This window comes from Hyla sarda, chromosome 6 (genome assembly GCF_029499605.1).
Source record: "Hyla sarda isolate aHylSar1 chromosome 6, aHylSar1.hap1, whole genome shotgun sequence".
Lineage (NCBI taxonomy): Eukaryota > Metazoa > Chordata > Amphibia > Anura > Hylidae > Hyla > Hyla sarda.
Genome location: NC_079194.1, coordinates 305,722,697 through 305,747,225, shown reverse-complemented (window position 1 = coordinate 305,747,225; position 24,529 = coordinate 305,722,697). Strand labels below are relative to the sequence as shown.

At 46.4% G+C, this 24,529-nt stretch overlaps 1 protein-coding gene across 1 annotated transcript in view; it reads right to left on the bottom strand.

The window, feature by feature from the left end:
- SCUBE2 (signal peptide, CUB domain and EGF like domain containing 2) overlaps positions 1-24,529 on the bottom strand; it is a 75,523-nt gene that overhangs the window by 24,411 nt on the left and 26,583 nt on the right. The window contains exons 5-8 of the mRNA XM_056523106.1: positions 17,733-17,858; positions 13,813-13,929; positions 12,047-12,121; positions 8,303-8,419 (exon numbers count right to left, since the gene is read on the bottom strand). Coding sequence (XP_056379081.1) covers positions 8,303-8,419; positions 12,047-12,121; positions 13,813-13,929; positions 17,733-17,858 — 435 coding nt within the window. The remainder of the gene's footprint in view (positions 1-8,302; positions 8,420-12,046; positions 12,122-13,812; positions 13,930-17,732; positions 17,859-24,529) is intronic.

The following is a 24,529-nucleotide window of genomic DNA, read 5'->3' as shown; positions in this document are numbered from 1 at the left end:
AATTACAGCCTATGGGTGACAGATACAATTACAGCCTATGGGTGACAGATACAATTACAGCCTATGGGTGATGGATACCATTATAGCCTATGGGTGATGGATACCATTATAGCCTATGGGTGATGGATACCATTATAGCCTATGGGTGATGGATACCATTATAGCCTATGGGTGATGTCATTATAGCCTATGGGTGATGGATACCATTACAGCCTATGGGTGATGGATACCATTATAGCCTATGGGTGATGTCATTATAGCCTAAGGGTGACAGATACAATTACAGCCTATGGGTGACAGATACAATTACAGCCTATGGGTGATGGATACCATTATAGCCTATGGGTGATGGATACCATTATAGCCTATGGGTGATGTCATTATAGCCTAAGGGTGACAGATACCATTATAGCCAATGGGTGATTGATACCATTATAGCCTATGGGTGATTGATACCATTATAGCCTATGGGTGACGGATACCATTATAGCCTATGGGTGATTGATACCATTATAGCCTATGGGTGATGGATACCATTATAGCCTATGGGTGATGGATACCATTATAGCCTATGGGTGATGGATACCATTATAGCCTATGGGTGATGTCATTATAGCCTATGGGTGATGGATACCATTATAGCCTATGGGTGATGGATACCATTATAGCCTATGGGTGATGGATACCATTATAGCCTATGGGTGACATATACAATTACAGCCTATGGGTGATGGATACAATTACAGCCTATGGGTGATGGATACCATTATAGCCTATGGGTGATGGATACCATTATAGCCTATGGGTGATGGATATCATGATAGCCTGTGAGTGATGTATGTCGTAGCCTATGGGTGATGGATACCATTATAGCCTATGGGTGATGGATACCATTATCTCCATATAACACACATAAAGAACTCTTCACAGTGTAAACATTAAATGTAACCACAGAAACGTGATGTGAATAGGACCCATGTGTGATGTGAACAGGGCCCATGTGTGATGTGAACAGGACCCATGTGTGATGTGAACAGGGCCCGATGTGTGATGTGAACAGGGCCCGATGTGTGATGTGAACAGGGCCCATGTGTGATGTGAACAGGGCCCATGTGTGATGTGAACAGGGCCCATGTGTGATGTGAACAGGGCCCATGTGTGATGTGAACAGGGCCCATGTGTGATGTGAACAGGGCCCATGTGTGATGTGAACAGGGCCCATGTGTGATGTGAACAGGGCCCATGTGTGATGTGAACAGGTCCGATGTGTGATGTGAACAGGACCGATGTGTAATGTGAACAGGTCCTATGTGTGATGTGAACAGGTCCAATGTGTGATGTGAACAGGTCCGATGTGTGATGTGAACAGGTCCTATGTGTGATGTGAACAGGTCCAATGTGTGATGTGAACAGGTCCAATGTGTGATGTGAACAGGTCCGATGTGTGATGTGAACAGGTCCGATGTGTGATGTGAACAGGTCCGATGTGTGATGTGACAGGTCCGATGTGTGATGTGAACAGGTCCAATGTGTGATGTGAACAGGTCCGATGTGTGATGTGAACAGGTCCGATGTGTGATGTGAACAGGACCGATGTGTGATGTGAACAGGACCGATGTGTGATGTGAACAGGACAGATGTGTGATGTGAACAGGACCGATGTGTGATGTAAACAGGACCGATGTGTGATGTAAACAGGACCGATGTGTGATGTGAACAGGTCCGATGTGTGATGTGAACAGGTCCGATGTGTGATGTGAACAGGTCCGATGTGTGATGTGAACAGGTCCGATGTGTGATGTGAACAGGACCCATGTGTGATGTGAACAGTGCAGATGTGTAATGTGAACAGGACCCATGTGTGATGTGAACAGGTCCGATGTGTGATGTGAACAGGTCCGATGTGTGATGTGATGTGAACAGGACCCATGTGTGATGTGAACAGGTCCAATGTGTGATGTGAACAGGTCCGATGTGTGATGTGAACAGGTCCGATGTGTGATGTGAACAGGTCCGATGTGTGATGTGAACAGGTCCGATGTGTGATGTGAACAGGTCCGATGTGTGATGTGAACAGGACCGATGTGTGATGTGAACAGGTCCGATGTGTGATGTGATGTGAACAGGACCCATGTGTGATGTGAACAGGTCCAATGTGTGATGTGAACAGGTCCGATGTGTGATGTGAACAGGTCCGATGTGTGATGTGAACAGGTCCGATGTGTGATGTGAACAGGTCCGATGTGTGATGTGAACAGGTCCGATGTGTGATGTGAACAGGTCCGATGTGTGATGTGAACAGGACCGATGTGTGATGTGAACAGGTCCGATGAGTGATGTGAACAGGTCCGATGTGTGATGTGAACAGGACCGATGTGTGATGTGAACAGGTCCGATGTGTGATGTGAACAGGTCCGATGTGTGATGTGAACAGGTCCGATGAGTGATGTGAACAGGTCCGATGTTTAATGTGAACAGGTCCGATGTGTGATGTCAACAGGTCCGATGTGTGATGTGAACAGGTCCTATGTGTGATGTGAACAGGTCCGATGTGTGATGTGAACAGGTCCGATGTGTGATGTGAACAGGTCCGATGTGTGATGTGAACAGGTCCGATGTGTGATGTGAACAGGTCCGATGTGTGATGTGAACAGGTCCGATGTGTGATGTGAACAGGTCCGATGTGTGATGTGAACAGGTCCGATGTGTGATGTGAACAGGTCCGATGTGTGATGTCAACAGGTCCGATGTGTGATGTGAACAGGTCCGATGTTTAATGTGAACAGGTCCGATGTTTAATGTGTACAGGTCCGATGTGTGATGTGAACAGGTCCGATGTGTGATGTGAACAGGTCCGATGTTTAATGTGAACAGGTCCGATGTGTGATGTGAACAGGTCCGATGTTTGATGTGAACAGGTCCGATGTGTGACGTGAACAGGTCCTATGTGTGACGTGAACAGGTCCGATGTGTGACGTGAACAGGTCCTATGTGTGACGTGAACAGGTCCGATGTGTGACGTGAACAGGTCCGATGTTTAATGTGAACAGGTCCGATGTGTGATGTGAACAGGTCCGATGTGTGATGTGAACAGGTCCGATGTGTGATGTGAACAGGTCCGATGTGTGATGTCAACAGGTCCGATGTGTGATGTCAACAGGTCCGATGTGTGATGTGAACAGGTCCGATGTGTGATGTGAACAGGTCCGATGTGTGATGTCAACAGGTCCGATGTGTGATGTGAATAGGTCCGATGTTTAATGTGTACAGGTCCGATGTGTGATGTGAACAGGTCCGATGTTTAATGTGAACAGGTCCTATGTGTGACGTGAACAGGTCCGATGTGTGACGTGAACAGGTCCTATGTGTGATGTGAACAGGACCGATGTGTGATGTGAACAGGTCCGATGTTTCATGTGAACAGGTCCTATGTGTGATGTGAACAGGTCCGATGTGTGATGTGAACAGGTCCGATGTTTAATGTGAACAGGTCCTATGTGTGATGTGAACAGGTCCGATGTGTGATGTGAACAGGTCCGATGTGTGATGTGAACAGGTCCGATGTGTGATGTGAACAGGTCCGATGTGTGATGTGAACAGGTCCGATGTGTGATGTGAACAGGTCCGATGTGTGATGTGAACAGGTCCGATGTGTGATGTGAACAGGTCCGATGTGTGATGTGAACAGGTCCGATGTGTGATGTGAACAGGTCCGATGTGTGATGTGAACAGGTCCGATGTGTGATGTGAACAGGTCCGATGTGTGATGTGAACAGGTCCGATGTGTGATGTGAACAGGTCCGATGTGTGATGTGAACAGGTCCGATGTGTGATGTGAACAGGTCCGATGTGTGACGTGAACAGGTCCGATGTTTAATGTGAACAGGTGCGATGTGTGATGTGAACAGGTGCGATGTGTGATGTGAAAAGGTCCGATGTGTGATGTGAACAGGTGCGATGTGTGATGTTAACAGGACCGATGTGTGATGTGAACAGGTCCGATGTGTGATGTGAACAGGTGCGATGTGTGATGTGAACAGGTCCGATGTGTGATGTGAACAGGTCCGATGTGTGATGTGAACAGGTCCGATGTGTGATGTGAACAGGTCCTATATGTGATGTGAACAGGTCCGATGTGTGATGTGAACAGGTCCGATGTGTGATGTGAACAGGTCCGATGTGTGATGTGAACAGGTCCGATGTGTGATGTGAACAGGTCCGATGTGTGATGTGAACAGGTCCGATGTGTGATGTGAACAGGTCCTATGTGTGATGTGAACAGGTCCGATGTGTAATGTGAACAGGTCCGATGTGTGATGTGAACAGGTCCGATGTGTGATGTGAACAGGTCCGATGTGTGATGTGAACAGGTCCGATGTGTGATGTGAACAGGTCCGATGTGTGATGTGAACAGGTCCGATGTGTGATGTGAACAGGTCCGATGTGTGATGTGAACAGGTCCGATGTGTGATGTGAACAGGTCCGATGTGTGATGTGAACAGGTCCGATGTGTGATGTGAACAGGTCCGATGTGTGATGTGAACAGGTCCGATGTGTGATGTGAACAGGTCCGATGTGTGATGTGAACAGGTCCGATGTGTGATGTGAACAGGTCCGATGTGTGATGTGAACAGGTCCGATGTGTGATGTGAACAGGTCCGATGTGTGATGTGAACAGGTCCGATGTGTGATGTGAACAGGTCCGATGTGTGACGTGAACAGGTCCGATGTTTAATGTGAACAGGTGCGATGTGTGATGTGAACAGGTGCGATGTGTGATGTAAACAGGTCCGATGTGTGATGTGAACAGGTCCGATGTGTGATGTGAACAGGTCCGATGTGTGATGTGAACAGGTCCGATGTGTGATGTGAACAGGTCCGATGTGTGATGTAAACAGGACCGATGTGTGATGTAAACAGGACCGATGTGTGATGTGAACAGGACCGATGTGTGATGTGAACAGGACCGATGTGTGATGTGAACAGGACCGATGTGTGATGTGAACAGGACCGATGTGTGATGTGAACAGGACCGATGTGTGATGTGAACAGGACCGATGTGTGATGTAAACAGGACCGATGTGTGATGTAAACAGGACCGATGTGTGATGTGAACAGGTCCGATGTGTGATGTGAACAGGTCCGATGTGTGATGTGAACAGGTCCGATGTGTGATGTGAACAGGTCCGATGTGTGATGTGAACAGGACCCATGTGTGATGTGAACAGTGCAGATGTGTAATGTGAACAGGACCCATGTGTGATGTGAACAGGTCCGATGTGTGATGTGAACAGGTCCGATGTGTGATGTGATGTGAACAGGACCCATGTGTGATGTGAACAGGTCCAATGTGTGATGTGAACAGGTCCGATGTGTGATGTGAACAGGTCCGATGTGTGATGTGAACAGGTCCGATGTGTGATGTGAACAGGTCCGATGTGTGATGTGAACAGGACCGATGTGTGATGTGAACAGGTCCGATGTGTGATGTGATGTGAACAGGACCCATGTGTGATGTGAACAGGTCCAATGTGTGATGTGAACAGGTCCAATGTGTGATGTGAACAGGTCCGATGTGTGATGTGAACAGGTCCGATGTGTGATGTGAACAGGTCCGATGTTTGATGTGAACAGGTCCGATGTGTGATGTGAACAGGACCGATGTGTGATGTGAACAGGTCCGATGAGTGATGTGAACAGGTCCGATGTGTGATGTGAACAGGACCGATGTGTGATGTGAACAGGTCCGATGTGTGATGTGAACAGGTCCGATGTGTGATGTGAACAGGTCCGATGAGTGATGTGAACAGGTCCGATGTTTAATGTGAACAGGTCCGATGTGTGATGTCAACAGGTCCGATGTGTGATGTGAACAGGTCCTATGTGTGATGTGAACAGGTCCGATGTGTGATGTGAACAGGTCCGATGTGTGATGTGAACAGGTCCGATGTGTGATGTGAACAGGTCCGATGTGTGATGTGAACAGGTCCGATGTGTGATGTGAACAGGTCCGATGTGTGATGTGAACAGGTCCGATGTGTGATGTGAACAGGTCCGATGTGTGATGTGAACAGGTCCGATGTGTGATGTCAACAGGTCCGATGTGTGATGTGAACAGGTCCGATGTTTAATGTGAACAGGTCCGATGTTTAATGTGTACAGGTCCGATGTGTGATGTGAACAGGTCCGATGTGTGATGTGAACAGGTCCGATGTTTAATGTGAACAGGTCCGATGTGTGATGTGAACAGGTCCGATGTTTGATGTGAACAGGTCCGATGTGTGATGTGAACAGGTCCTATGTGTGACGTGAACAGGTCCGATGTGTGACGTGAACAGGTCCTATGTGTGATGTGAACAGGTCCGATGTGTGATGTGAACAGGTCCGATGTGTGATGTGAACAGGTCCGATGTGTGATGTGAACAGGTCCGATGTGTGATGTCAACAGGTCCGATGTGTGATGTCAACAGGTCCGATGTGTGATGTGAATAGGTCCGATGTTTAATGTGAACAGGTCCGATGTGTGATGTGAACAGGTCCGATGTTTAATGTGAACAGGTCCGATGTGTGATGTGAACACGTCCGATGTGTGATGTGAACAGGTCCGATGTGTGATGTGAACAGGTCCGATGTGTGACGTGAACAGGTCCGATGTGTGACGTGAACAGGTCCGATGTGTGACGTGAACAGGTCCGATGTGTGATGTGAACAGGACCGATGTGTGATGTGAACAGGTCCGATGTGTGACGTGAACAGGTCCGATGTGTGACGTGAACAGGTCCTATGTGTGATGTGAACAGGACCGATGTGTGATGTGAACAGGTCCGATGTTTCATGTGAACAGGTCCTATGTGTGATGTGAACAGGTCCGATGTGTGATGTGAACAGGTCCGATGTTTAATGTGAACAGGTCCTATGTGTGATGTGAACAGGTCCGATGTGTGATGTGAACAGGTCCGATGTGTGATGTGAACAGGTCCGATGTGTGATGTGAACAGGTCCGATGTGTGATGTGAACAGGTCCGATGTGTGATGTGAACAGGTCCTATGTGTGATGTGAACAGGTCCTATGTGTGATGTGAACAGGTCCGATGTGTGATGTGAACAGGTCCGATGTGTGATGTGAACAGGTCCGATGTGTGATGTGAACAGGTCCGATGTGTGATGTGAACAGGTCCGATGTGTGATGTGAACAGGTCCGATGTGTGATGTGAACAGGTCCGATGTGTGATGTGAACAGGTCCGATGTGTGACGTGAACAGGTCCGATGTTTAATGTGAACAGGTGCGATGTGTGATGTGAACAGGTGCGATGTGTGATGTGAAAAGGTCCGATGTGTGATGTGAACAGGACCGATGTGTGATGTGAACAGGTCCGATGTGTGATGTGAACAGGTGCGATGTGTGATGTGAACAGGTCCGATGTGTGATGTGAACAGGTCCGATGTGTGATGTGAACAGGTCCGATGTGTGATGTGAACAGGTCCGATGTGTGATGTGAACAGGTCCTATGTGTGATGTGAACAGGTCCGATGTGTGATGTGAACAGGTCCGATGTGTGATGTGAACAGGTCCGATGTGTGATGTGAACAGGTCCGATGTGTGATGTGAACAGGTCCGATGTGTGATGTGAACAGGTCCGATGTGTGATGTGAACAGGTCCTATGTGTGATGTGAACAGGTCCGATGTGTAATGTGAACAGGTCCGATGTGTGATGTGAACAGGTCCGATGTGTGATGTGAACAGGTCCGATGTGTGATGTGAACAGGTCCGATGTGTGATGTGAACAGGTCCGATGTGTGATGTGAACAGGTCCGATGTGTGATGTGAACAGGTCCGATGTGTGATGTGAACAGGTCCGATGTGTGATGTGAACAGGTCCGATGTGTGATGTGAACAGGTCCGATGTGTGATGTGAACAGGTCCGATGTGTGATGTGAACAGGTCCGATGTGTGATGTGAACAGGTCCGATGTGTGATGTGAACAGGTCCGATGTGTGATGTGAACAGGTCCGATGTGTGACGTGAACAGGTCCGATGTTTAATGTGAACAGGTGCGATGTGTGATGTGAACAGGTGCGATGTGTGATGTGAAAAGGTCCGATGTGTGATGTGAACAGGACCGATGTGTGATGTTCAGAGAAATGTCATAGATGGAGTAAATCTTGCACAGGAAGGGAATCGGGGCCAAATCCGGCTCCATCACTCATCCGCCATCTGGAAGGAACCGGCTCCCCTTGGCACAGACACCAGATCTGAGGAGGTTAGTCGGGCCCCGCTCCTCCCCCACCAGCCCACTCACCTTTACATGTCTTGCCATCGAACTGCAACGTAAATCCAACCGGACAGCTGCAGCGCACGCCCGTAGATGTGTCCCGGCACGTCCGGTCACACCCGCCATTATTGACAGCGCACGTCTCTGAGAAGGAGAAGACACCATCAGGATGATCACTTATTACTCAGGACTTTATATCACACAATCTATAAGTATTAAGGACAGTGGGACCATCAGGGGACACAACATCACTAAAAATAAAAACATCACTACAGGTGACATCACAGCAGGTGACATCACTACAGGTGACATCAGAGCAGGTGACATCACTACAGGAGACTTCACTAGAGGAGACATCACTACAGGTGACATCAGAGCAGGTGACATCACTACAGGAGACATCACTACAGGAGACATCAGAGCAGGTGACATCACTACAGGAGACATCACAGCAGGTGACATGACATCACTACAGGAGACATCACTACAGGAGACATCACTACAGGAGACATCACAGCAGGTGACATGACATCACTACAGGAGACATCACAGCAGGTGACATGACATCACTACAGGAGACATCAGAGCAGGTGACATCACAGCAGGTGACATGACATCACTACAGGTGACATCACTACAGGTGACAGGACATCACTACAGGAGACATCACTACAAGAGACATCACTACAAGAGACATCACTACAAGAGACATCACTACAGGTGACATCACTACAGGAGACATCACAACAGGAGACATCACTACAAGAGACATCACTACATGAGACATCACTACAGGAGACATCACTACAGGAGACATCACTACAGGTGACATCACAGCAGGTGACATCACAGCAGGTGACATCACAGCAGGAGACATCACTAAAGGTGACATCACTAAAGGTGACATCACTACAGGAGACATCACTACAGGAGACATCACTACAGGAGACATCACTACAGGAGACATCACTACAGGTGACATCACTACAGGAGACATCACTACAGGAGACATCACTACAGGTGACATCACTACAGGTGACATCACTACAGGAGACCTTACTACAGGAGACATCACTACAGGAGACAGGACATCACTACAGGTGACATCTCTGCAGGTGACATTTCTACAGGTGACAGGACACCACTGCAGGAGACAGGACATCACTACAGGTGACAGGACATCACTACAGGTGACAGGACATCACTACAGGAGACATCACTACAGGAGACATCACTACAGGAGACATCACTACAGGTGACATCACTACAGGTGACATCTCTGCAGGTGACATTTCTACAGGTGACAGGACACCACTGCAGGAGACAGGACATCACTACAGGAGACATCACTACAGGAGACATCACTACAGGAGACATCACTACAGAACACATCACTACAGAACACATCACTACAAGTGACATCACTACAGGAGACATCACTACAGGAGACATCACTACAGGAGACATCACTACAGGTGACATCACTACAGGAGACATCACTACAAGTGACATCACTACAGGAGACATCACTACAGGAGACATTACTACAGGTGACATCACTACAGGTGACATCATTACAGGAGACATCACTACAGGAGACATCACTACAGGTGACATCACTACAGGAGACATCACTACAGGAGACATCACTACAGGTGACATCACTACAGGAGACATCACTACAGGTGACATCACTACAGGTGACATCACTACAGGTGACAGGACATCACTACAGGAGACATCACTGCAGGAGACATCACAGCAGGTGACATCACTACAGGAAACATCACTACAGGAGACATCAGAGCAGGAGACATCACTACAGGTGACATCACTACAGGAGACATCACTACAGGAGACATGACATCCCTACAGGAGACATGACATCACTACAGGAGACATGACATCCCTACAGGAGACATGACATCACTACAGGAGACATGACATCACTACAGGAGACAAGACATCCCTACAGGAGACATGACATCACTACAGGAGACATGACATCACTACAGGAGACAGGACATCTCTACAGGTGACATCACTACAGGTGACATCTCTACAGGTGACATCACTACAGGAGACATCACTACAGGAAACAGGACATCTCTACAGGTGACATCTCTACAGGTGACATCTCTACAGGTGACATCACTACAGGAGACATCACTACACGAGACATCACTACAGGTGACATCACTACAGGTGACATCACTACAGGTGACAGGACATCACTACAGGAGACATCACTACAGGTGACATCACTACAGGAGACATCACTACAGGAGACATCACTACAGGAGACAGGACTTCACTACAGGTGACATCACTACAGGAGACAGGACATCACTACAGGTGACATCATTACAGGAGACAGGACATCACTACAGGTGACATCATTACAGGAGACATCACTACAGGAGACAGGACATCACTACAGGAGACATCACTACAGGTGACATCACTACAGGAGACATCACTACAGGAGACAGAACATCACTACAGGTGACATTACAGGAGACAGGTGACATCTCTGCAGGTGACAGGACATCTGTACAGGTGACATCACTACAGGAGACAGGACATCACTACAGGTGACATCATTACAGGAGACAGGTGACATCTCTGCAGGTGACATCTCTACAGGTGACTACAGGTGACAGAACATCTCTACAGGTGACATCACTACAGGAGACATCACTACAGGAGACATCACTACAGGAGACATCACTACAGGAGACATCACTACAGGAGACATCACTACAGGAGACAGGACATCACTACAGGTGACAGGACATCACTACAAGTGACATCACTACAGGAGACATCACTACAGGAGACAGGACATCACTACAGGAGACATCACTACAGGAGACATCACTACAGGAGACATCACTACAGGTGACATCACTACAGGAGACATCACTACAGGAGACATCACTACAGGAGACATCACAGCAGGTGACATCACAGCAGGTGACATCACTACAGAAGACATGACATCACTACAGGAGACATCACTACAGGAGAGATCACTACAGGTGACAGGACATCACTACAGGTGACATCACTACAGGAGACATCACTACAGGAGACATCACTACATGAGACATCACTACAGGTGACATCTCTGCAGGTGACATCTCTACAGGAGACATCACTACAAGTGAAATCACATAATTGAAGAACAACTACTACAGAAAAAAAGGCCTATAGCACACTTGTAGAAATAAACTCAACAAAAACAACAATTTAACCCGGCAGTGTTAACTAATTCTCTATAAAACAAGTGTGCCCTATAAAACGTAACTTTTATTTTGTTCAAATAATAGGTGAGAATAAATGTTTAAAATCACAAGCCCATTTTATGTCTAATTCCAAGAGTGATCTCTCTCCTCATGTCACCTGCTGTGCACCGCAGGTGTATTTCTTATTATGTGGTCCGCACCACTATAATTGTAGTGTATTAGGTATAGACACACTAGGGTTGCTGACTAAAAAATATCACTGTCACACCCCGACATGTTTCGCCACTAAATGTGGCTTTATCAAGGAGACAACTGACAGCATCCTCACATTTATTCTCACCTATTATTTGAACAAAATAAAAGTTTTATAGGGCACACTTGATTTATAGAGAATTAGTTGTTGTTTTTATCACATCATTGAAGGGGACATCACAGCAGGTGACATGAGGTCATGGTGAATCATACAGGCAGTGGTCGGTGCCGAGGTTAGTATTATGTACAGATAGGACCGGCGCCATCTTACCCATCACCAGTCGTCTCTTCACCCTCTTGTCCATCTCAGACACAGATGTAGAATTACTGTCAGATTCCTCCTTCTCTGGTGGAGAAAAGAGATCAAAGCCTGAGACATTCTGAAAAACTATAATGATCCTGTATCTAACAGCAACCAGCAGAATAGTGAGTGCAGCTCTGGAGTAAAATACAGGATATAACTCAGGATCAGTACAGGATAAGTAATGTATGTACACAGTGATCTCACCAGCAGAATAGTGAGTGCAGCTCTGGGGTATAATACAGGATATAACTCAGGATCAGCACAGGATAAGTAATGTAATGTATGTACACAGTGACCTCACCAGCAGAATAGTGAGTACAGCTCTGGAGTATAATACAGGATATAACTCAGGATCAGTACGGGATAAGTAATGTAATGTATGTACACAGTGATCTCACCAGCAGAATAGTGAGTACAGCTCTGGAGTATAATACAGGATATAACTCAGGATCAGTACAGGATAAGTAATGTAATGTATGTACACAGTGACCTCACCAGCAGAATAGTGAGTACAGCTCTGGGGTATGATACAGGATATAACTCAGGATCAGCACAGGATAAGTAATGTAATGTATGTACACAGTGATCTCACCAGCAGAATAGTGAGTACAGCTCTGGAGTATAATACAGGATATAACTCAGGATCAGTACAGGATAAGTAATGTAATGTATGTACACAGTGACCTCACCAGCAGAATAGTGAGTACAGCTCTGGAGTATAATACAGGATATAACTCAGGATCAGCACAGGATAAGTAATGTATGTACACAGTGACCTCACCAGCAGAATAGTGAGTACAGCTCTGGAGTATAATACAGGATATAACTCAGGATCAGCACAGGATAAGTAATGTAATGTATGTACACAGTGACCTCACTAGCAGAATAGTGAGTACAGCTCTGGGGTATAATACAGGATATAACTCAGGATCAGTACAGGATAAGTAATGTAATGTATGTACACAGTGACCTCACCAGCAGAATAGTGAGTAAAGCTCTGAAGTAAAATACAGGATATAACTCAGGATCAGTACAGGATAAGTAATGTAATGTACACAGTGACCTCACCAGCAGAATAGTGAGTGCAGCTCTGGGGTATAATACAGGATATAACTCAGGATCAGTACAGGATAAGTAATGTAATGTATATACACAGTGACCTCACCAGCAGAATAGTGAGTACAGCTCTGGAGTATAATACAGGATATAACTCAGGATAAGTAATGTAATGTATGTACACAGTGACCTCACCAGCAGAATAGTGAGTACAGCTCTGGAGTAAAATACAGAATATAACTCAGGATCAATACAGGATAAGTAATGTAATGTATGTACACAGTGATCTCACCAGCAGAATAGTGAGTGCAGCTCTGGAGTATAATACAGGATATAACTCAGGATCAGTACAGGATAAGTAATGTAATGTATGTACACAGTGACCTCACCAGCAGAATAGTGATTACAGCTCTGGAGTATAATACAGGATATAACTCAGGATCAGTACAGGATAAGTAATGTATGTACACAGTGACCTCACCAGCAGAATAGTGAGTACAGCTCTGGAGTGTAATACAGGATATAACTCAGGATCAGTACAGGATAAGTAATGTAATGTATGTACACAGTGACCTCACCAGCAGAATAGTGAGTACAGCTCTGGAGTATAATACAGGATATAACTCAGGATCAGCAGTGGGGACACATTAGGGCTATACATCCACACTAACAATTACCAGCACAGGTCTTGCCATCAGATTGCAGGGTGTATTTCGGGTGGCACATGCAGACTGGCCCGGTGTCCGTATCATTACACAGGTGCTGGCATCCTCCGTTCCCATGATTACAGGTCACTGTGAAGAGATGGCGTACAGGGGTCAGAATCATCGGAGAATGACAGGGACCGCCATGAGGGGCGGTAAAGCTTCCAATTTAGGGATATCCAAAAGCAGTTTAATGAATCATCTGCTACAATGTATCAGTGCACAGTTTCACCAACCAGGGTGCCTCCAGCTGTTGCAAAACTACAACTTCCAGCATGCCCAGACAGCCTTCGGCTGTCTGGGCATGTTGGAAGTTGTAGTTTTACAACAGCTGGAGGCACCTTGGCTGGGAACCACTGCCGCAGAGTATCACATATTATGGATACATTGTAGCAAACTCTCAGTTGTATCTATTTAGGGGTATACGCCCATTCCCATCCCCCAGTCTATGTAATGCCCCCCACCCTCCGCACGCAGCCGTCTCAGGGGGGGGGGGGGGGGGCTGACCGGAGATGTGTATGTGATGGAGCGAAGCTGCCGGCGACAGGCGCTGCGCCTCACACTTTACTATTGTTTTGATCTTTTCTTGGAGCAGAAATTCCCTCTTCTGTTTATTGACTCAGACGTTCATGAGCCGTAATAGAGAGACGAGGAGACAGAATCTTATTACAGGGACGGCTCCATTAAAGAGGCACTCCGCAAATTATTAGGGCAGTATAGGCGATTATTACAGAATAATGCAAATGACTTGTGTTTACCTGTTTTAGCTTATGTGGCAGGCATGAGTTATCAGCTGGAGGGGAGATGTATAGCTACTATATATCCTGCTCCCATAATAAGAGCAGCAGTATACAGATAGAGCTGGAGGGGAGATGTATAGCTACTATATATCCTGATCCCATAATAAGAGCAGCAGTATACAGATAGAGCTGGAGGGGAGATGTATAGCTACTATATATCCTGATCCCATAATAAGAGCAGCAGTATACAGATAGAGCTGGAGGGGAGATGTATAGCTACTATATATCCTGATCCCATAATAAGAGCAGCAGTATACAGATAGAGCTGGAGGGGAGATGTATAGCTACTATATATCCTGATCCCATAATAAGAGCAGCAGTATACAGATAGAGCTGGAGGGGAGATGTATAACTACTATCTATCCTGATCTAATAGAAAAAGCAGCAGTATACAGATAGAGCTGGTGGGCAGGTATATAAAAACTAGATATCCTGATTCCATAGAGATAACAGCAGTATACAGATAGAGCTGGAGGGGAGGAATATAACTACTATATATCCTGATCCCATAGAGATAGCAGCAGTATACAGATAGAGCTGGAAGAGAGGTGTATAACTACTATACATCCAGATTCCATAGAGATAGCAGCAGTATACAGATAGAGCAGGAGGGGAGGTTTATAACTACTATATATACTAATCTCATAGAGATAACAGCAGCAGTATATAGATAGAGCTGGAGGGGAGATGTATAACTACTATATATGCAGATCCCATAGAGATAGCAGCAGTATACAAATAGAGCTGGAGGGGAGGTTTATAACTACTATATATCCTGATTCCATAGAGATAACAGCAGTATACAGATAGAGCTGGAGGGGAGGTATATAACTACTATATATCCTGATCTCATAGAGATAACAGCAGTATACAGACAGAGCTGGAGGAGAGGTTTATAGCTACTATATATCCTGATCCCATAGAGATAGCAGCAGTATATAGATAGAGCTGGAGGTGAGGGTATAACTACTATATATCCTTATCCCATAGTGATGGCAGCAGTATACAGACAGAGCTGGAGGAGAGGTTTATAGCTACTATATATCCTGATTCCATAGATATAGCAGCAGTATATAGATAGAGCTGGAGGTGAGGGTATAACTACTATATATCCTGATCCCATAGAGATAGCAGCAGTATAGAGATAAAGCTGGAGGAGAGGAATATAACTACTGTACATCCTGATTCCATAGATATAGCAGCAGCATATAGATAGAGCTGGAGGGGGTGGTGTATATTTACTATATATCCTGATCCCATAGAGATAGCAGCAGTATACAGGTATAGCTGGAGGGGAGGAATAGAACTACTGTATATCCTGATCCCATAGAGATAGCAGCAGTATACAGATAGAGCTGGAAGAGAGGTGTATAACTACTATATATCCGGATTCCATAGAGATAGTAGCAGTATAAAGATAGAGCAGGAGGGGAGGTTTATAACTACTATATATACTAATTCCATAGAGATAACAGCAGCAGTATATAGATAGAGCTGGAGGGGAGATGTATAACTACTATATATCCAGATCCCATAGAGATAGCAGCAGTATACAGATAGAGCTGGAGGGGAGGAATATAACTACTATATATTCTGACCCCATAGAGATAGCAGCAGTATACAGACAGAGCTGGAGGGGAGGAATATAACTACTGTATATCCTGATTCCATAGATATAGCAGCAGTATACAGATAGAGCTGGACGGGGTGGTGTATAATTACTATATACCCTGATCCCATAGAGATAGCAGCAGTATACAGATAGAGCTGGAGGGGAGGAATATAACTACTATATATCCTGATCCCATAGAGATAGCAGCAGTATACAGACAGAGCTGGAGGGGAGGAATATAACTACTGTATATCCTGATTCCATAGATATAGCAGCAGTATATAGATAGAGCTGGACGGGGTGGTGTATAATTACTATATACCCTGATCTCATAGTGATGGCAGCAGTATACAGATAGAGCTGGAGGGGAGGTATATAACTACTATATATCCTGATCCCATAGAGATAGCAGCAGTATAGAGATAAAGCTGGAGGGGAGGTGTATAACTACTATATATCCTGATCCCATAGAGATAGCAGCAGTATAGAGATCAAGCTGGAGGGGAGTTGTATATCTACTATATATATCCTGATCCCATAGAGACAGCAGCAGTATACAGATAAAGCTGGAGGGGAGTTGTATATCTACTATATATCCATAGAGATAGCAGCAGTATAGAGATAAAGTTGGAGGGGAGGTGTATAACTACTATATATCCTGATCCCATAGAGATAGCAGCAGTATACAAATAGAGCTGAGAGGGGAGGGATCTCATAGAGGACGATGTCATCCTGTAGTTCACAGAAAGTCAGCTGACCCAGGACTGACCGCTTCCTTTGACACATAAACCACTGTGATTTTCTGTGGGTCAGACCGGTGGTCACATGGCCCAGTTACAGTAATGAAACGCATGGATGCAGCTGTGCTGGAGCAAAACAGATGGCGCTGCAGGACTAGTTATGGCGAGTGTGCAGATTCCATCAGACTGGATTGGCCCTGATACACACTACCTGCACTGATACATTGTAGCAAAAAGGAGGTAACATCTGTGCAGCCGTTTAGGCTAGATACAACTGTGACAAATAGGTAAAATTCTTAGATACTATGGCAGCGGTGTCCAAACTGTGACGTTTCAGATGTTGCAAAACTACAAGTCCCAGCATGCCCGGACAGCCAACGGCTGTCCGGGCATGCTGGGAGTTGTAGTTTTTCAACATCTGGAGGTCCACAGTATGGAAACCACTGTACTCGGTGGGAAAAAATGTTTCCAGATACAGACAGCAAGCAGAGATCTTGAAAGTGTTGACAAATCTAAGATGTCTGGCATCGGCTTACCCCTCTTCTATCCATACAGAACACAAGGACACTTGGCGAGAAGGGATCGGGAGAGATGGCGGTGAGCGCCATAACATGTGTATGACTACCTTACGGCTGATTTCTTTCAGGAACAGCGCCACCAGTGGGCAGGAGTGGCGCTGTTTTCTGGAGGCAGCCATGTTTTTTTTTTTTACTCCGATCCTGTATAAATAATAAAACTTACAGATACAATGTCGTTGGTTCTTTGCGAGCTCAAATCCGGGTCTGCAGTCGCACGCCACACCGCCCCTGGGGGTCTCCCGGCAGATGTGGGCACAGCCATGTTCTCTGTTCATACAGCTCAGGCCTTCTGAAAAAGGAAAGACACAGTGTGAATGAGAGTCTACAGATCAAGGGGCGGAGCCTATTATAACAATCTGGACTATTACTATTTACTCTATACAGGGGGCGGAGCCTATTATAACAATCTGGACTATTACTATTTACTCTATACAGGGGGTGGAGCCTATTATAACAATCTGGACTATCATTATTTACTCTATACAGGGGGTGGGGCCTAATATAACAATCTGGACTATTACTATTTACTCTATACAGGGGGTGGGGCCTAATATAACAATCTGGACTATTACTATTTACTCTATACAGAGGGCGGAGCCTATTATAACAATCTGGACTATCATTATTTACTCTATACAGGGGGTGGGGCCTAATATAACAATCTGGACTATTACTATTTACTCTATACAGGGGGCGGAGCCTATTATAACAATCTGGACTATTACTATTTACTCTATACAGGGGGTGGGGCCTAATATAACAATCTGGACTATCATTATTTACTCTATACAGGGGGTGGGGCCTAATATAACAATCTGGACTATTACTATTTACTCTATACAGGGGGTGGGGCCTAATATAACAATCTGGACTATCAATATTTACTCTATACAGGGGGTGGGGCCTAATATAACAATCTGGACTATCAATATTTACTCTATACAGGGGGTGGGGCCTAATATAACAATCTGGACTATCAATATTTACTCTATACAGGGGGTGGGGCCTAATATAACAATCTGGACTATCATTATTTACTCTTTACAGGGGGCAGAGCCTATTATAACAATCTGGACTATCACTATTTACTCTATACAGGGGGTGGGGCCTAATATAACAATCTGGACTATTACTATTTACTCTATACAGGGGGTGGGGCCTAATATAACAATCTGGACTATTACTATTTACTCTGTACGGGGGCGGAGCCTATTATAACAATCTGGACTATCATTATTTACTCTATACAGGGGGCGGAGCCTAATATAACAATCTGGACTATTACTATTTACTCTATACAGGGGGTGGGGCCTAATATAACAATCTGGACTATCATTATTTACTCTTTACAGGGGGCGGAGCCTAATATAACAATCTGGACTATCATTATTTACTCTGTACAGGGGGTGGAGCCAAATATAACAATCTGGACTATCACTATTTACTCTATACAGGGGGCGGAGTCTAATATAACAATCTGGACTATCATTATTTACTCTATACAGGGGACAGAGCCTATTACAACAATCTGGACTATCATTATTTACTCTATACAGGGGGTGGAGCCTAATATAACAATCTGGACTATCATTATTTACTCTGTACAGGGGGCGGAGCCTATTATAACAATCTGGACTATCATTATTTACTCTATACAGGGGGTGGGGCCTAATATAACAATCTGGACTATCATTATTTACTCTGTACAGGGGGCGGAGCCTAATATAACAATCTGGACTATCACTATTTACTCTGTACAGGGGGTGGAGCCAAATATAACAATCTGGACTATCACTATTTACTCTATACAGGGGGCGGAGTCTAATATAACAATCTGGACTATAACTATTTACTCTATACAGGGGGCGGAGTCTAATATAACAATCTGGACTATCATTATTTACTCTATACAGGGGGCGGAGCCAAATGTAACAAACTGGACTATCACTATTTACTCCATACAGGGGGAAGAGCCTAATCTGGACGGTCACTATTTACCCTTAATAGTGGGGCGGAGCCTAATAAAACCATCTAAACTATCATTATTTACCCTGTACAGGGGGTGGGGCCTAATGTAACAATCTGGATTATCATTATTTACTCTGTACAGGGGGCAGAGCCTATTATAACAATCTGGACTATTACTATTTACTCTATACAGGGGGTGGTGCCTAATATAACAATCTGGACTATCACAATTTACCCTGTACAGGGGGTGGGGCCTAATATAACAATCTGGACTATTACTATTTACCCTGTACAGGGGGTGGGGCCTATTATAACAATCTGGACTATCACAATTTACTCTGTACAGGGGGCAGAGCCTATTATAACAATCTGGACTATCATTATTTACTCTGTACAGGGGGTGGAGCCAAATATAACAATCTGGACTATCACTATTTACTCTATACAGGGGGCGGAGTCTAATATAACAATCTGGACTATCATTATTTACTCTATACAGGGGACAGAGCCTATTATAACAATCTGGACTATCATTATTTACTCTATACAGGGGGTGGAGCCTAATATAACAATCTGGACTATCATTATTTACTCTGTACAGGGGGTGGAGCCTAATATAACAATCTGGACTATCATTATTTACTCTGTACAGGGGGCGGAGCCTATTATAACAATCTGGACTATCATTATTTACTCTATACAGGGGGTGGGGCCTAATATAACAATCTGGACTATCATTATTTACTCTGTACAGGGGGCGGAGCCTAATATAACAATCTGGACTATCACTATTTACTCTGTACAGGGGGTGGAGCCAAATATAACAATCTGGACTATCACTATTTACTCTATACAGGGGGAGGAGTCTAATATAACAATCTGGACTATCATTATTTACTCTATACAGGGGGCGGAGCCAAATATAACAATCTGGACTATCACTATTTACTCTATACAGGGGGCGGAGTCTAATATAACAATCTGGACTATCATTATTTACTCTATATAGGGGGCGGAGCCAAATGTAACAAACTGGACTATCACTATTTACTCCATACAGGGGAAGAGCCTAATCTGGACGGTCACTATTTACCCTTAATAGTGGGGCGGAGCCTAATAAAACCATCTAAACTATCATTATTTACTCTGTACAGGGGGTGGGGCCTAATATAACAATCTGGACTATCATTATTAACTCTGTACAGGGGGTGGGGCCTAATGTAACAATCTGGACTATCATTATTTACTCTGTACAGGGGGTGGGGCCTAATATAACAATCTGGACTATTACTATTTACCATGTACAGGGGGTGGGGCCTAATATAACAATCTGGACTATCATTATTTACTCTGTACAGGGGGTGGGGCCTAATATAACAATCTGGACTATTACTATTTACCCTGTACAGGGGGTGGGGCCTATTATAACAATCTGGACTATCACAATTTACTCTGTACAGGGGGCAGAGCCTATTATAACAATCTGGACTATCACTATATACCCTGTACAGGGGGTGGAGCCTAATATAACAATCTGTACTATAACCATTTGTGCTGGACACTTCACAGGGGGTGGGGTTAATAATAGGGGGTGGAGTTCCTGAAGACTCTGGCCTGTGTCATGTGACCCATCTCCTCCGAATGGCCAAGAGGACTGGCAGAAAGGGGCATAGGCAAACTTTCTTCCCCTTCCACCTAGGGTTGAAGTTTGGCGCCCCCTATAGCTCGGGGTAATTATAATTATGACTTTTGTCACAAATGTAATGGGGCCCCTTGTATTTGTAATAGGGAAAGTGTAAAGACGAGATGATGGATTTTGCGCACTTTATCCGATAACACAATGGCCGTCTGCTACCTCAATCTGCGACACACAAATGTTTTCTACATTATTTTTTAGACAAAAAAAAGAAATCTTTGCACCGATTTATCTGCCAGGATAAACGTAACCGGAGATCCGGCGAGATCAGCATCAGGCTGCGGCGCAGAGACAGATCTGTCATCGTCGCGGATGTCTGATCCAGCTCGAAACGCGATCCCTTCACGGTATAATACAGTCTATAAATCCTGAGGAGCCGCTCCGGCTCCGCTGATATTTAAGCCAATGCTACAATATGGCCGCCCTCCTGATGAGACCCCGCAGGCGCGCTTCATTTTTCGGATCCGACTGCCTGTATTACCAGGATGACCGCAGAGTAAGATCTGGGAAACGCCAGACGTTTGTATTGGCCTCCAAACGCTGGGAGCGAATCCGTGGGAAAACGCCGGGAACTCGCACGTGAATAATTCAGGTGTTTGTAAAATAGTCAGCGACAGCTAAAGAAAACAACGCGTCGCCCATGAAACCGGAGCCGGCGCGGTAACAGCCTATAAAGTACAGGCGCTGGCTTCTGGGATACGCCGCCGCCATAAGTCTCTGGATTTCGTTAGGGATTTTGTTCTGCTTCGTAATCACAGGGTCAAAAGTTTGAGTAACTCCAGGTCGGGCTCTCTGGTGGCAGCTACAGCTCACTGCCTGGAACATTTCACAGAAGAGCCCGAGAGGAACACCAGAGGGTAGGGCCAAACGACAGCCGGGCCAGAGGGGGAGCGCCAAACGACAGCCGGGCCAGAGGGGGAGCGCCAAACGACAGCCGGGCCAGAGGGGGAGCGCCAAACGACAGCCGGGCCAGTGGCGGAGCGTCACATAACAGCCGGGCCAGACGGGGAGCGCCAAACGACAGCCGGGCCAGAGGGGGAGAGCCAAACGACAGCCGGGCCAGAGGGGGAGAGCCACATGACAGCCGGGCCAGAGGGGGAGCGCCAAACGACAGCCGGGCCAGAGGGGGAGAGCCAAACGACAGCCGGGCCAGTGGGGGAGCGCCACATGACAGCCGGGCCAGAGGGGGAGAGCCAAACGACAGCCGGGCCAGTGGGGGAGCGTCACATGACAGCCGGGCCAGACGGGGAGCGCCAAATGACAGCCGGGCCAGAGGGGGAGAGCCAAACGACAGCCGGGCCAGAGGGGGAGAGCCAAACGACAGCCGGGCCAGTGGGGGAGCGTCACATGACAGCCGGGCCAGACGGGGAGCGCCAAACGACAGCCGGGCCAGAAGGGGAGAGCCAAACGACAGCCGGGCCAGTGGGGGAGCGCCACATGACAGCCGGGCCAGAGGGGGAGCGCCAAACGACAGCCGGGCCAGAGGGGGAGCGCCAAACGACAGCCGGGCCAGTGGGGGAGCACCACATGACAGCCGGGCCAGACGGGGAGCGCCAAACGACAGCCGGGCCAGTGAGGGAGCGCCACATGACAGCCGGGCCAGACGGGGAGCGCCAAACGACAGCCGGGCCAGTGGGGGAGAGCCACATGACAGCCGGGCCAGACAGGGAGCGCCGCACTACAGCCAGGCCAGACAGGGAGCGCCGCACTACAGCCGGGCCAGACAGGGAGCGCCGCACTACAGCCGAGCCAGACAGGGAGCGCCGCACTACAGCCGGGCCAGACAGGGAGGGCCGCACTACAGCCGGGCCAGACAAGGAGTGCCGCACTACAGCCGGCCCAGACAGGGAGCGCTGCACTATAGTCGGGCCAGACAGGGAGCGCCGCATTACAGTCGGCCCAGACAGGGCGCGCCGCACTACAGCCGGGCCAGACAGGGAGCGCCGCACTACAGCCGGAGAAGACAGGGAGCGTCGCATGACAGCCAGGCCAGACGGAGAGCGCAGCATAACAGCCGAGCTAGACGGGGAGTGGCGCATTACAGACGGGCCTGACAGGTAGCGCCGCATTACAGCCGGGCCAGACAGGGAGCGCCGCACTACAGCCGGGCCAGACAGGGAGCGCCGCACTACAGCCGGGCCAGACAGGGAGCGCCGCACTACAGCCGAGTCAGGCAGGGAGCGCCGCACTACAGCCGGGCCAGACAGGGAGCGCCGCATTACAGCCGAGTCAGGCAGGGAGTGCCGCATTACAGTCTGCCCAGACAGGGAGCGCCGCACTACAGCTGGGCCCAGGAGTTGACAATCACAGTATATAACACAAGGTATCCTCACATCACACCTCAGGTATCTACTGATGACCACATGATAGGATTAGAAACATGACATGGTACCGGAACACAGGTAAGTGATATCATACCATCATACCATAGGATTAGATACAGCAGATAGTATCATACCATCATACCATAGGATTAGATACAGCAGATAGTATCATACCATCTTACCATAGGATTAGATACAGCAGATAGTATCATACCATCATACCATAGGATTAGATACAGCAGATAGTATCATACCATCTTAGCATAGGATTAGATACAGCAGATAGTATCATACCATCTTACCATAGGATTAGATACAGCAGATAGTATCCTCCCATCATACCATAGGATTAGATACAGCATATAGTATCATACCATAGGATTAGATATAGCAGATAGTATCATACCATAGGATTAGATACAGCAGATAGTATCATACCATAGGATTAGATACAGCAGATAGTATCATACCATTTTACCATAGGATTAGATAGAGCAGATAGTATCATACCATAGGATTAGATACAGCAGATAGTATCATACCATAGGATTAGATACAGCACATAGTATCATACATCATACCATAGGATTAGATAGAGCAGATAGTATCATACCATATGATTAGATACAGCAGATAGTATCATACCATAGGATTAGATACAGCAGATAGTATCATCCCATCATACCATAGGATTAGATACAGCAGATAGTATCATACCATAGGATTAGATATAGCAGATAGTATCATACCATAGGATTAGATACAGCAGATAGTATCATACCATAGGATTAGATACAGCAGATAGTATCATACCATAGGATTAGATACAGCAGATAGTATCATACCATAGGATTAGATATAGCAGATAGTATCATACCATAGGATTAGATACAGCAGATAGTATCCTCCCATCATACCATAGGATTAGATACAGCAGATAGTATCATACCATAGGATTAGATACAGCAGATA